At 40.5% G+C, this 15,379-nt stretch overlaps 1 protein-coding gene across 1 annotated transcript; it reads left to right on the forward strand.

Annotated features, from left to right (window-relative positions):
• The first annotated feature begins 217 nt into the window (after positions 1-217).
• Positions 218-14,786, forward strand: cmtm6 (CKLF-like MARVEL transmembrane domain containing 6). The gene is made up of 5 exons (XM_061777036.1): positions 218-337; positions 2,827-2,950; positions 5,752-5,928; positions 10,995-11,093; positions 12,998-14,786. Exons 2-5 carry the CDS (start codon positions 2,834-2,836, stop codon positions 13,181-13,183), a joined length of 579 nt encoding a protein of 192 aa, XP_061633020.1. The 5' UTR covers positions 218-337; positions 2,827-2,833; the 3' UTR covers positions 13,184-14,786.
• The last annotated feature ends 593 nt before the right edge of the window (positions 14,787-15,379 follow it).

The following is a 15,379-nucleotide window of genomic DNA, read 5'->3' on the forward strand; positions in this document are numbered from 1 at the left end:
TGGCCCCATGGCCGCGAGTTTGAGACCCCTGCTTTTTTTCTTCTGTTTTGTTTTTATGTGCCATCTAAGTTTGAAATTGAATTCTGTGTCAAAAACTCAACGACTTATATCCAAATTCAAACTCAGATGGCACCGATAGACCTTGTTGTTCTGCTTATCGGCCTCCAAAATTTGTTTTAATTTGAAAATGCGTGGCTGGCAGGAAGTTGTGTTTGTGTTTCCGCTATTCGGCTTGAGGCGAAAGTAAAAGTCGACGCGGAAGTTGAGCTCTACTCACAGTTTTCTGCAGCAAACAACACGACGACTTGTGTTTTTTCCGGACCAAGAAAACAGAACGGTGAGTTAAAATCGTTGATTAAAGTCAAATATTGAACAAACTTGCCCCTGCGATCACGTTGAGCAGGTTTTATTTAACCCCACGCACAAACAAGTCGAGTGGCGCTTCACTCCGAGACGGAAAATTGTGTGCCAAAGTGCGTTTAAAATGTATTCAGATTTTATAATTTTCCATTTATTTTTGTCTTAATTGTCACCAACAAAGACTGATGAAAATACCTTGGTCCTTAAGTATCTTCTGCGTGGTTCGTCCAAGAACATTCTTTTTTAACAGCTGCTAACCAACGTGACCTATGGATGAAATTCAAGTTTAGTGCAACGATTAGTAGTCTAAGGACGAATTTTAATCAGAATTAAGTCCGTAATCAGTATTAACTTCGCTATTTTTGTGTGAAGAGGTCACAGTTTGAACATGGGGACAAGTGTCACACTGTCAGCGAGGATAAACGTTTACTTGTACTTTTTCTACTTTGTGCCAGCCCAACTACATGAACAATTCGGTCAACTTTACAATTCCCCATTTTTTTGTTGTCTTAATTTTCACCATCTCATGTATATAAATATGTCTTGCTCATTAAGTGACTTCGGCGTTATTTGTCCAACACAGAAGCTTCTTTTCCAGCTGCCAACCAAATGAACTATCGAGTTCATTTAAGTTTAGTGCAACAATTAGTAGTCTAATGACGAAAAGTTATCAGAATGAAATCAGTTCAGTAATATCTTATTACTACTTTAGTCGTAGTAGTAGACGCTTTAGTTTGGCAGCTGCTAACCAAGTCAACACAAACTTTGAAATATCGATTAATCCAAGTTTACTGCAATTAGTTGTAGTGTAACGAAGATGTATTTATTTATTATTTAATCAGAATGAAGTTAGTAATTACCTTCTCTGTTTATGTGTGAAGTGATGGAAGTCGCAGTTTGGCTATTACGATTTGAAATTAGGTCAGCTGTCACACTATGTTATACAGTATTAAGACAACATTAAAGTAAATCAGATGATTTGTATAGTCATGTATTAGCTTCTGATGACTCAAATATTACATCATCATCAGGAGGAAGAATTTATATAAAAGCTAAACAACATGCATAAATATAATGCTATTTTCCTGTGTGGGAAATTATGGGGCTCTCTCTGGACAACAATCCACTTTCGTTGGCTAGAAAATATTTTGCCAATAGAAAATCATGGAAATAGATTAGCATTTAAACAAACTATGGTACAAGGAAAAAAAGAAGTTAACCCCTCCTTTAACCACTGCTTTTAAATCTGAGTACCCGAAGTCACGTCACCTGGCGCGTATATTCTTCTTCGTCATTTGAGAATGTCCTTCTATTAACTAATTATTTTGCCTTTGCTTGCATTTTTGCATATAATACAAACATCTGTGGCAGTTTAGTGCATATAAATATTTGCATTGCTTTTGTGCATATTTTACAAATATTTGCCTTGATCTAGTGCCTATATTGCAAATATTTGCTTTACATATATGTCAAATATTCACATGGATTTAGTGCAGACATTATAAATATTTGCATTGGTTTAGTGCATATATTATAATGGCAACATGACAAGATTGATCAAAAATTACAGTCTGTCCACATAATGAGTCTGGTTGGAATGACCACTTTAACATGAGCACAAAGCACAACAAAAATTAGAAAATTGGATGATGGTTTCCAGAGAAAATGATTTTTTTGTTGGAAAAAATTGCCTTTTTGGGGAACATTTTTGTGTGATATTGCCTGTATAAAATAAAAAAAACACCTTCAAATTAGATTAAAACAGTATCCGTAAATGGTTTCTCAACATACCTGCTCGAACCTTTCGTCTGCTACTCAGGGAACCTCCTCTCCGATTGACTGATAAGTTGCAGTTAAAAATATCCACCAATAAGCTCGTGTAGGCTAAAAGTCCGAGGGGTTCTCCAAGTTGATGCTTCAAAGTTATTTTGATGTTTCAAACATGTCACTTGCCTTAAAATGTCTGCTGAAATAGCACAAATGTAACAATTTTTAATGAGAAGAGCAGTGTGGTCAGTAGAGTAGGTCCTGCTTTATTAATCCGTTGTTGTCATGAATTAATTTGTTTTGGTAGATTCCAGAGGCGTTTGAAGTGCTCATTCAATTTTTTTTAATTCCACAAAGATGCTGGCTAATTATAAATAACTGCATTGATTGAGTACATACTTTATAAATCTGCTTTAGTGCAAAAAAATTTAATATTTGCTTTGATTTAGTACATATATTACAAATATTTGCCATATTGTGGTGCAAAAACTTTAAATATTTACTTAGATTTAGTATATATAATACAAATGTTTTCTGTGAGTGCACTTCCAATCCAAATAGTATGACTTGAATTGTTCCATTGTATAATATTTTTTTTTTTTTTAAATGTATTTCTGTGAAAGTGGCCTGAAAATGGCCTGTTGACGGTGTGTCTTTGTGTGTGTGTCTGTGTGGCTGTATCTGTGCCATTTCTCTCAGTTTCATCATGGCCCCAGATGAAGTTTACGCCTCGACGACCATGCCAAACCCGAACGCTGCCTGTTTCCTGGTGCCGTCACAGTATCTGGACAAAGTGCGCTTCTTCGTCAAAATCCTGGAAGTGGTGAGCCGACTGTAGCTGATTGGTCCTTACAAGTGATGTCATCAGGAAGACACATCCACAGTGCTTGTCGTGTTGGAAGACTTCTAGAAGGTCCATTGTATTGTGTGAGGACTTCGATAAGATTCTGTGTAGTATGTGAGGACTTCTAGTCCTCAGTGTAGTATGTGAGGTTTTCTGACAGGTTCAGTGTATCATGTGCGGACTTCTAGAAGGTGCAGTGTTGTGTGTGTGTGTGTGAGGACTTCTAGAAAGTTATATGTAGTATGTGAGGACTTTTTAGAGGGTTCAGTGTCGCGGGTACAGACTTCTTGAAGGGCTTTTAGAATGTTCTGTGTAGTGTGAGGATTTTTATAAGGTTCTATGTAGTGTGTTAGGACTTTTACAGCTTTTGTGTTGGGAATGAGGACGTCTAGAAGGTTCAATGTAGCATGTGAGCACATCTAGAATCTTCGGTATAGTATGTGGGGGCTTCTAGAAGGTTCTCTATCATGTGTGAGGACTTCTGGATGGTAGGGTGTTGTTGTGAGGTCTTCGAGAAGGGTGAATGGAGTTTTTGAGGATGTCGAGAAGGTACAGTTTCATCCGCACAAATGTCAAATTGCTTGGAAGAGCCGACAGAAAAAACTGAAGTGCGGTTTCAGTGGCCCTTGCCATGACTTGCCCTTCCTCCTGTGGCCTCTCACCAGGAAGTGCCCAACGGGAAGTGAAAGAGCTGCCGTTAGCACATCTCCGTTAGCACAAATCTCCGTTAGCACATCGCCACTCGGCTATTGCAATGATTAGCCCGGAAGGCGGGAAGCAACTCCAGTGTGTTCTCCTCATGTTTCAATCAGAAGTTACGAAAGTTTTTTTTACATGTTTGCGTGTGTGTGAAAGACTTCCAGGTCTGCTTGTCTAACCCAGTGTTTCCCAAACTATATTGAGCCAGGACACATATTTTACCTTTCTCGGGGATACAACCTTCTCTCTGGACCACTACTTTCTTTCAGGAATAGAACCTTCTCAGGACCAGAAATTTATCTTGGGACTAGAACCTTCTCTAGGCACAAGAAACGTCTCTTGGGATGGAACCCTTACTTCGGGACTAGAACCTTCACTTGGGACTAGAACCTTCACTTTGGGTGAGCCTCTTCTCTCGGGACTTGAACCTTTGCTTTAGATGAGCCTCTTCTCTTGGGACTTGAACCTTCTCTCATAATGAGAACCTTGTCTCGTGACTAGCATCTTCTCTTGGGACTAAAATCTTTTGGAATTAAACTATAATATTATCTCGGGACTAGAACCTCCTCTCTGTACTAGAACCTTTGCTTTGGATGAGTTCTTTTTATCGGGACTAGAACCTACTCTCGAGACAAGAACATTATTTCAGGACTAGAAACTAGTAATGGGATGATGATACCTCAAGGAGTGTATTAACACACGACACAAACTGTGTCGGCACTGTATTGACACTGTGTTGGTCACTCAACAGTGACCTCCTGCAGTAGTTCTAAAATCATTGAAGGTAAATAAAATGAAAATAAGAAGGAAAAGCTTACATGCTGCAAATGCAACATCAGCCTGTGAAATAATATTTAATCGCTAGTCCTTTACTCAAAATATGATCTCATAATTTCATTTGCTCAATTTGTTTGCTGAGTTGTTTATGAGAGCAGTTTAAAATTTGCTTAAAACCTTGAGTAAATGCTAAAATTAGTTGGTATGTAAAATATAGCAAATTCGTCTGTAATAAAATTCAGTTAAAATTTTTAACTTCTGTATGGAATTTTGTCTACTTAAGTGTTCAATCATACGAAATGAAAGACTAAAAATGGCTTAATTTACGCATTTTTATTGAGGAACGAAAGTTTTTGAAGTGTCTTTGCTCCAAGGCGATTTCTCTCTCTCGCTCTCTCTCTCTCTCTTCTGTTGGGCTGAGAACTTTCTCTTGGGACTAGAACCTTCGCTTGGGACAGGTACCTTCTCTCAGGACTAAAACATTCTCTCTGGGCTAGCACCTTTCCTTTGGGACGAGCACGATATCTCGGGACGAGAACCTTTTACTTGGGACTAAAACCTCCTCTTGGGGCTTATTTTGGGACTAAGAACCTTCTCTCATAACTAGTACCTTTTGTCAGTAGTACTCTGTTCTCTTAAGACTAGAACCTACGCTCAGAACTGCTACCTGGGACCAAAACCCTATCTTGTTGGTATGGTGCTCACCTAAGGTATATCCTAAACATCCATCCATTTTCTGAGCCGCTTCTCCTCACTAGGGTCGGGGGCCTGCTGGAGCCTATCCCAGCTATCATCGGACAGGAGGCGGGGTACACCCTGAACTGGTTGCCAGCCAATCGCAGGGCAAATACAAACAAACAACCATTCGCACTCACAGTCACACCTACGGGCAATTTAGAGTCTTCCAATTAATGCATGTTTTTGGGATGTGGGAGGAAACCGGAGTGCCCGGAGAAAACCCACGCAGGCACGGGGAGAACATGCAAATTCCACACAGGCGGGGTCGGGGATTGAACCCCGCTCCTCAGAACTGTGAGGCTGACGCGCTAACCAGTCGGCCACCGTGCCGCCTAAAGACTAAACATTTATAATCATCAGATTAAAAGTGACATATATTGTTATTGTGTCCCAAACGTATGAATGGGAGGGATTTGGGCACTTGTAGATTGTGAGGTTCAATCCATTGTCTTGAATTATTTTACAGGGAAGATCTGCCAAATACTCGGAGATCTTTTGAGGTGTCTATGTATAGTATATACTGTTTGTCTATGGTCTAACATCCCGCCCTCCTGCCACCTCACCAGCTGCTGTCACTAGTGGCGTTCATCCTGGAGGAGGTCGTCTCGGTTTGTATCAACTGTGTGGCTCTGGAATTCTTTGAGTTTGTCAGCTGCACGTCATTCCTCTTCACCACGCTGCTCCTCGTACTGCTCTCAACTACACTTCACCAGAGGGTGGGAATCACCTCCTGGTCTCGCCTGGTAAGCTCCATGTAGTTGTAGGAATTAAAAAAACAAACAAACAAAAAAGCAAGATGGTGCCACGGATGGACGCCTCTGTTACGCGCATGCCAGTGTTGTGCTTGTTTTTGTCTTTTTCGTTCGTCTTTCGACATTACGCGACTTACACTGAGGAAGACTAGCTAAACATTAGGGAGTGTACTCTGAACCTTATTTCAACAACTTTCACAAATCCACAAAGTTTTTTTCTCTGAGATACTTACGAGCAAGCGGCTGCACTCTATGGCACATTGAGAAGACTATGCCCCAGAGGGCAGCATGCCAGAGTACAAGTTAAGCTTCGGCAGCAAGGATTTCGAATGCCATTTCCGTCGATTCACCTCGCAAATCTACGCTCTCGACCAAACAAAATGGACGAGATTCGTCTCCTCACAGAGACCAGAAAAGACTTTGCACGCTCTGCTGCCCTCTGCTTCACATAGACTTGGCTTTGTGAACGCATCCCCGACGGCGCCATACTGGTGCCCGGCTTCCAACTACACTGACCCGACTGCGACACGAAGCTATCGAGGAAAGCAAAAGTGGCGGGATACGCTTCTTTATCAACAAAAAACGATGTACTAATGTCACGGAGCTCAGCACACACTGCAGGCCAGACTTGGAGTAACTGTTTTTGAACTTTAAATCATTCTACCTGCCGTGCAAGTTGGCTTCATTCATACTCGCCGGTGTTTACATCCACCCACAGGCTAACACGAACGCCGCACTGCAAATGCTGGCTAACCAAGTAAATGAACTTGGAAAAAAAGCACCCAGATTCACCCGTCATTATTCTTGGGGACTTTAACAAAGCAAAACTCAACCACAAACTCACTAAATACAAGCAGCACATTGACAACATTCTAGACCACTGCTATACCACGCTGAAGGACTCGTACCGCGCTATTTCCCGTGCAGCTTTGGCCTCGTCTGATCACTATTTAATTCACTTAATACCAACATACAGAAACAACCTTAAATGTGGAAAGCCTGTGGTGACAACAGTGAAGAAGTGGACCAATGAAGCTAAAATGGAACTTCAAGACTGTTTAGACTGCACAGATTGGAGTGTTTTTGAAACTTCAATTGACAGCTTTGATGAATATTCCGGCACTATTACATCCTACATCAGCTTCTGTGACTACGTGTGTGTACCAACAAAGACATTTCGCACGTTCAATAACAACAAGCCGTGGTTCACCGCCAACAGAGGTGGGTAGAGTAGCCAAATATTGTACTCAAGTAAGAGTACTGTTACTTTAGAATAATGTGACTCAAGTAAAAGTAAAAAGTAGTCATCCAAATATTTACTTGAGTAAGAGTAAGAAAGTAGTCAATGAAAAAACTACTCAAGTAAAGAGTAACTTGTGAGTGACTTCAGATTTTTAAAAACAAATAAATAAATAAAAAATTTAAATCAGAACATCAAATAAAATAACAATGTATGGGAGTCGACACACAACTGCCGCCATTTCAATTTTTAACTGCCCAAAAACCAACAACACATACATTGCGCCCTACAGAAACATTCTTTGCGTTATTCGCTTAAATGATTTCATGAGTTCAACATCATCATTCCCAAACTCCTCCCCTCCAAGCTCCTCCAGCTCAATGTCTCACTTATCTGCCAGTGGATTTACAGCTTCCTGTTGAGCAGGTCACAGCAGGTGAGGCTGGGAGACACCACCTTATCCACACACACTGTCAGCACTGGGGCCCTCCAAGGATGTGTCTTCTCTCTCTACACAAACGACTGCACCTCAGTGCATCCGGCTGTCAACCACCTGAAGTTTGCAGACAACGCCACAGTCATCGGCCTCATCAAAGACCGTGACGAGTTTGCGTATCGACAGGAAGTGGAGGAGCTTGAGCTGTGGTGTGGCCAACACAACATGGAGCTCAACACGCTCAAGATGTGAGAGATGATCGTGGACTTCAGGAACTATGCTTCGCCACAGCTGCCCCTCACGCTGTCCCACTGTCCTACGTCAACCATTGAGACCTTCAAGTTCCTAGGAATTACAATCTCTCAGGACCTGAAGTGGGAGACCAACATCAACTCCATCCTGAAAAAGTCCCAGCAGAAGATGTACTTCCTGAGGCTTCTGAGGAAGCACGGCCTGCCACAGGAGCTGTTGAGGCAGTTCTACACAGCAGTCATCGAAACAGTCTGGTTTGGTGCTGCCGCAAAAAAAGGACAAACTCCGACTGCAAAGGAAACTCTTGGCTGCCGAAAAAATATTGGTACCCACCTACCCACTCTTGAGGACTTACACCCTGCCTGGACTAAGACAAGGGCATGCAAAATCCTCTTGGACCCTCCACATCCTGGTCACCACCTATTCCAGTTCCTTCTCTCAGGTAGGTGCTATCAAACAATGCAAACTAAAATTAGCAGACATTCCAACAGCTTCTTCCCTCTTCCCATTAACTTCTTAAAAAGTTGACTTACAATTTCATTGTAACAGCTGCCATTTTGCACATCTCTGTCGGGACCCTTCTACATTATTCGTGCACTCACTGTTTTATCATGCTGCATTATTTGCATATTGTTGTTGATTACTACTGCCCATTTATTTGTCTGAGAACTCTGCTCCATTTAGACAATTGTCACTGTACCAAATCATTGCACTCTTAGTCACTTTAAATTGCTCTAAATTGCTTAAGGACTGCATCATTTATTGCCACTATGTCAGCATCACCACACTAGTGGTACACTTGCATTGCTCAGTGACTCTCCACACTTGTTTGTTTTAATGTCCTAAATGTACATTTTGTCATAGTGGCTTTTTGTTGTCATACTAGAGTGGCTCTAACTACCGGAGCCAAATTCCTTGTGTGTCTTGTAACATACTTGGCCATAAAGCTGATTGTGATTCTGATGTTGAAATGGCGAAATAATTTCATGAGCTGTGAGTTTGTCTTTTGTTGTTTGTTTGTCTCAAGGAGCAAATTGTATCACTGTTACAGTTAAAGGAGAACTAAACTTCTTTTTTAAGTCCCCCCCCCCCTCCAAGAATACATTGTATGGGCCACTGCTAATACAAGCACAGTATGCTGGTTAGTATTACATTTGTGAAATAAGAATTAAACTGAATAATTAATCAGTCTCCATCACTATCAGGGGGCGTCATCTTGGGCAATATTACCCTGTGCTGGTGCCTGAAATTAATTAATTAATTAATTATGCTTCATGTTGATGACATGGTAGTTTGAACAGCATTTTAGCAAATTCAGGTTCGAACCATTTTGATTAGTGGTAGCACGTACAACGTAAAAAAAAAAAGTGTGTTTAGGAATTGAATAGAAAGGAATTATACATGCAATGACAAAATAATGTAGTGTTTTCCATCCTTTATTTCATATTTTTGATTTATGTCACAAAAACTATATACAGTGATAATGTAAGACTAATAAGTGCCCCAACTTACGAGTCGCTTCGTTGATTTTAATTTATTTATTTTCCGTTTCTTTTCTTGTGAGCCAAAATTTGCAGAATGAGCAAGCATCGGATAAGCTGCCGCTCGCCCGAAGTAAGATAATGATGGAGCAATTGAGGTACTGTAATGCCCTCGCATCTGGGCAAGGAGAGCCATAGTCGCTGATGCTCTTTTTTTTTTTTAAACTGGACAAACATTCAAATACAAAATGAGAATACTCGCAAGTAGTGAGTCCAATTGCTGTCGTCACTCACTAGGCTACACCCCTTAAAGGCACACACCCAATACACAAAACCTACAGTCTGTAATTACACTTTATAAAATTTGTTCATTTATTTAAATTCTCTTTAATTATTTTTTTGGTGAAATAGTCTCATTTTCTGTAGCAAAAGCACAGAAAAATGGTGGTGATTTTTGGGGAACTGAAACAGATCAATGGCATTTTAATGGAACCAATTACATAATCTCAATTTCCTCTCAAATGTAGTTTTTGTGAATGGCAACCTCTGGATACACAGGTTAATTTGATACCCTTTGCAATCTAGTGAAAGAGCATTTAAATGTTCTGCCTGTCACTATATGTCATTAACATAGATGGATGAACAAAGCTACATTATTTTGCCGTAAATGAATAATAATTGTGCTGCGGCACAATGGTTGGGATTCACTAGTAATAAAGCCAATTAGTCAATAGCCATTAAAAGATATCACTCGACATTGCAGAAAGTTCTTCCAAGGAGGAAATACCAAATGTTTTATCAATGGCACAAATGTGACAACCCATTCAAACATCATGTGACCACAACGACGACCTCGCTGTCAGAAGAGGAAGTGTTCAAGGACAAAATGCTCACTCGGCAACTCCCTGATGAAGCACATTGTATTATTTTCTTGGCCTTGGTTTACATTTCGTGCACATATTCCAAATATTTGCTTTGGATTAGTGCATACAGTATATTATGAATATTTGCATTGAATTAGCGTGTATACATTATTGAAAATATTGGCATTGAATAAGTGCATATATTTCATTTTTTTTCATTGTCTACGTCTTATACAAATAGCAATTGGTGTGGTTTTTTTTGTATTTTTTTTTATCTTTTATTTTTTTAATAAACCATTTATGACACTCTGCAGTAGCAAAGCAGCTCGCAAACAGACTTATTTAGCCTTGCTGCTGGAAACAGTGGTTGAAATCATTTTGATATGGTTTCATATTTACTTATATAACAATTCCCCAATGGGTATGAGGAAAATACTGTGGACATTGCAATAATCTATACGTATTTCACATGTATAACCAGTATTATGCATATTAATATATACCATTTATGTTCATGACTGTGTTCAAACTGACTTCAATATGCAATATTATGCATACGTACCTTCATATTAACTTTTTTTTTTTTTTTTTTTGCATGCACAATACGTACGTTCTGGGTGTATTATTCATCAGTATGTCATTATATATCATAGTCACTATGATACTTTCCCTTTGCACTAGTTGTATGGCTACTGCTGTGGCATAATTTGAGATATATATATATACACACACACACACACACATATGGGATGATGATGATTCTTGTCACTGTTGTTGTGTTGCAGGACTTTGTGTACACAATGGTCATCGCCTGCTTTTTCCTCATCGCCTCCATTGTGTTTGCGACCATCAACAGCGGCACTTCTCTGGAGAAAAGCTCTGTGGTGAGGAGGAAACCCTTCTTTCCTTAACAATTCATTCTTTCCTTCCCTACTTCTTTCACTCCAACCTTTCCTATTATTTAATTCATTGCATCCTTGTCCTTACCTACCTTCTTGTTACCTTCCCTACTTCCTGATTTTTTTCGACTTCCTTTCTGACCTACTATTTTCCTTCTTTATTTACTTACCCTCTTGTTGCCTTCCCTACTTTTTTCTATTACCTACCTCCGTGTGTCCTTCAGCACCTCCTTCTACCCTTCCCTATTTCTATCTACCACTCCCAACCTTCTCACTCACTAAATTTTAGTTTCCGTCCTCCTTCAGTGCTTTCCTACTTCTTTTTCTTTATCCACCTTTTTGTGTCCTTCCTTACCTCCTTCTCTCCTTGCCTATTCCCTTTTTTTTCCTACCTTACCTCCTGGTTTCAAGGTACAAGGTGCTTTTATTGTCAGTTATTCAATATGCGTAACACATACAGAGGATTGAAATTACGGTACTCAAGGTTTTATTAAGCTATAAAAAGCTTAATAAAACTATTCTATATCCAGTATAAAAAGTATTAATTGAATTTGCAAATATCAAAGATCAGGTGTCGTGTGCAACATAGTCAAGGTCAGAGAACCAAGGCAAATAAGACATCAATTTGATGACAAAACCCCAATGCTGCTAAAGTGGCTGGTGCGACCCTGAGTCTGGTGTGCGTGCGTGCGTGCGCGCGCGCATGTTTGTGGGGCTTCAGAGTTCAGGTGGGCAGAGCGGCCAGAGAGTTCAGATTCCTGACAGCCTGATGACTAAAACTGTCTTTGAGTCGGCTCGTCCTGGCCCGCAGACTCCGCAGTCTCCTCCCTGATGGCAGCCGACTGAAGAGGCTGTGTGATGGATCGGTGGCATCCCCCGCTATGCGGAGGGCTTTGCGGGTGAGGCGGGTGCTGTAAATGCCCTGCAGGGAGGGAAGAGAGGTTCCAATGATCTTCACAGCGGCCCTCACTATGCGATGGAGAGTCTTGCGACAGGATGCGGTGCAGGCTCCGTACCACACATTGATGCAGTTTGTCAGGATTTTCTCTATGGCCCCTCTGTAGAACGAGCACATGATGGGGGTCGGGGCTCTGGCTCTTCTCAGCTTGCGCAGGAAGTAGTGACGGTGGTGAGCTTTCTTGGCCAGTGATGAGGTGTTGCTGGTCCAGGAGAGGTCCTCGGTGATGTGCACTCTCTCCACCGCAGCACAGTTAATTTTCAGGGGAGCACACTGGGAGTGCACTCTCTTGAAGTCCACAACAATCTCCTTGTTTTTTCCCCCACATTTATGGAGAGATTGTTCTCCGTGCAGCACCCGGCCAGGTGGCTCACCTCACTCCTGTAGTCTGTCTCGTCGCCGTTGCTGATGAAACCCACCGCAGTTGTGTCATCTGCAAACTTGATGAAGAGGTTTGAGCTGTATGTAGCAGGGTGACGAGGAGGGGACTCAACACACAACCTTGAGGGGCCCCTGTGTTAAGAGTGATGGTGCTGAATGTGTTGCTGCTAACCCATACTCCCTGCGGTCTCCCTGTCAGAAAGTCCACCAGCCAGTTGCACAACAAAGTGTTGAGCCCCAGCTGGTCCAATTTGTAGATTAGTGGTTGAGAGATGGTTTGCTATTTCCTTCCTTACAACCTTCTTTCATTTCCTACCTTGTTGTTTCCTTCACTCCATCCATCATTCCCTACCCCCTGATATATTTTGCTACTTCCTTCTTTCAACCCTGACACCCACATTTCCTTCCCTACCTCTTCTTTTCATTCCATCCTTCCTACTCATGTCTTCCCCTACTACCTTATTTCACTCACTACCTTATTGCATTCTCGCCTCCTTCGTCCTGTCCTACCGTACTTCTTTTTCATGTTTTGAAACGTTTCCTCTGGCAGGCATTTGGCTTCCTGGCGACGTTGGCGTTCGGGTGTGACCTTTTCTTATTTTGGAGGACGTACGGGAATCCCTTCACCAAAGGGGGGGAGGCGCAGACTTCTAACGGCGTGCGACCGACAGAGGTGGACCAGGAGGCTCCCGCGGAGACAGAGAAACTCAACATGGAGGCCACCACCGCGGAATGATTACATTTGTTTCTGTACTTTATGTGCGCCTTGAAAGGTCAAACATTTTACTCATGAGGAGGTGCTCTTGTCTCCCACAGCGGGCTTGACTTCCTCTCTTTGTACTACTGAAGCCAGCTGAGGCCAGCCACTCAGGAAATAAATAATCACCTTTCCACTTAGAGGGGACATATTATGGATGTTTTTTTGTTTTGTTTTTTGTCCCCCCCCCCCCACGATTTAAAAGCGTTTTCAAGCGTTAAGTCTTGAAAGCGAACGCTCATAGAGATTCACTTGCACCATCGCCAAGCCACTGAATTACACTTGACCTTGCCAAATAGCCCTCCACACCCATGTCAACAGCGTAGCCCAACATTGCTATGGTGCTGGTAACAATTGTCTAACGCTACTCTATGCTGACACCGGTTCTTTAGCGCTGGAACTTGGTCCACCCCAGCTGCTAAATCATTGGATGAGAAACTGTGTGGGGTGACATGATAAATTAGCCCCACTGTAATGTCACGGTTTGGCAAAATTCAAAATGGCTCGCCCACAGACACATTTTTAGAATTAATTAGATAACTCAAAATGGACCTGGTTGTTTAATTTCACAACTGATGGTTGGACAGTCACTACAGACACATAAATATTTGAATACAAAACATGAAATCAGTTTTGCATAATATGTCTCCTGTAATCTGTAAATATTCTGAAGTCAACTTGTAAGAGCAGAAAATATGAGTGCACCTTGTCTTGTTTTCTGTCACGCTACGCAATCACATGCATCACATGCCATGTCCAAGTTAACCATTCCTGACGCATTAACAAGCAATGAAAATAGAAAAAAATAGTAGTTACTTATCTACTAGTAACAATAAGGAAACTTATTTGTAATGTGTTTTGGAATTGGAGAAACAGGAATATCACAATTTAAGATTTTGTTTTTGATCAAATAAATCCAGTTTGTAATATTTTTACGAATAGATGATTCCAAAATGTTTTTGTTCTAAATCTAAACCTCCTGTGTCGCTTTGCTTAGATGAAATGTTTGAAACGTTGCTTACTCTCTTAAAAACTTGAATCTTTTCGTGTCAAAATGGTGAGACGTCTTTCTGTTTTGTTGTTTTATAAAGTTATGACGCAAAATATAAGCAGCTTAAGAATGGATGTGTGGTTTCATCATTAGTAACTAAATGTGCAACCACTCCTTTAAACATTCTCGGCAATCACTCATATGTTAAATGAAGAATTAATATTTTATTTCCAAAGAGTCCACTTTTTGATTTTTTTCTTTAACTACTAGTTCAATGTCTCAGGTGTTCAGTTTAATTAGTCCCAACAAGATATATTTGTTACATTTGAATTTTATGCCCAGAAGTTGATGTGGACTGTAAATGATGCAATAATGCAATCAGAAATAAGACCGAACCAAATCAGCAGTTTGGTCCTGTGAGATGAAATTTCTCTTGCCTTAGTCATATTTTTTTTAATGCTAATATTGTGTTCCCTATATGTAGCTCATTTCATTGTATTGAGATAGAGTGACAACTCAGTATGTATGTATTTTCAAAGCATTGATCTTTGCAGATTTCTGTCATAATTAAAATATTGATGTTCTATTTCATTTGTATGGGAGTGTCATTTGTTTCATTGATAAAGTTTCATCCATTTTCTATAGCGTGTGTTCTCATTAAGGTCGCTAAAATGACATTGGGTGAGAAGTGGGGTACATCCTGGAGTGGTCACCAGTCAAATGCAGGGCACATATAGTACACCCAAACAACTTCACACTCACGTTCACATTCATTGTTTTTTTTAAATATTATAGTGAGGATTAAGAAAGTGCTTTAAATGGTCAAAATAAAATTCAGAGGCACAAAAATTTGATTCATAGTTCACCCTTTGGACTCTATGATGGCCTTCTGTGTCAGTGTTCACCTTGCTTTCTTCTTTTAACCCATTTTAGAGGTGTTAATACAAATGTAATGAAAGTTCAAAAGGGTGTGGATTTTTGTCGGGTTTTGTAATTTTCAATTGCAACTCTTTGAATATATAAATACTATACTGTTTACATCAAATTGTACCGTTCAATCTATTGTGGCCAATTTTGGTCAATTGAAACCCATGAAACCTTTTTGAAAATTATTTGTTGTTTATTGGATTTAATCATAAAAGTTGGGTAAAATGTGTTTTATTTAAGACTCACTGCTTGAATTT

Source organism: Phyllopteryx taeniolatus, chromosome 6, assembly GCF_024500385.1.
Source record: "Phyllopteryx taeniolatus isolate TA_2022b chromosome 6, UOR_Ptae_1.2, whole genome shotgun sequence".
Taxonomy (NCBI): Eukaryota; Metazoa; Chordata; class Actinopteri; order Syngnathiformes; family Syngnathidae; genus Phyllopteryx; species Phyllopteryx taeniolatus.

Excerpts from the sequence above, each read along its gene's own strand:
- cmtm6 (XM_061777036.1), top strand. The coding sequence starts at position 2,834 with ATGGCCCCAGATGAAGTTTACGCCTCGACGACCATGCCAAACCCGAAC. Across the intron at positions 5,929-10,994 it reads TCACCTCCTGGTCTCGCCTG|GACTTTGTGTACACAATGGT; the intron begins GTAAGCTCCATG and ends GTTGTGTTGCAG. Across the intron at positions 11,094-12,997 it reads CTCTGGAGAAAAGCTCTGTG|GCATTTGGCTTCCTGGCGAC; the intron begins GTGAGGAGGAAA and ends TTCCTCTGGCAG.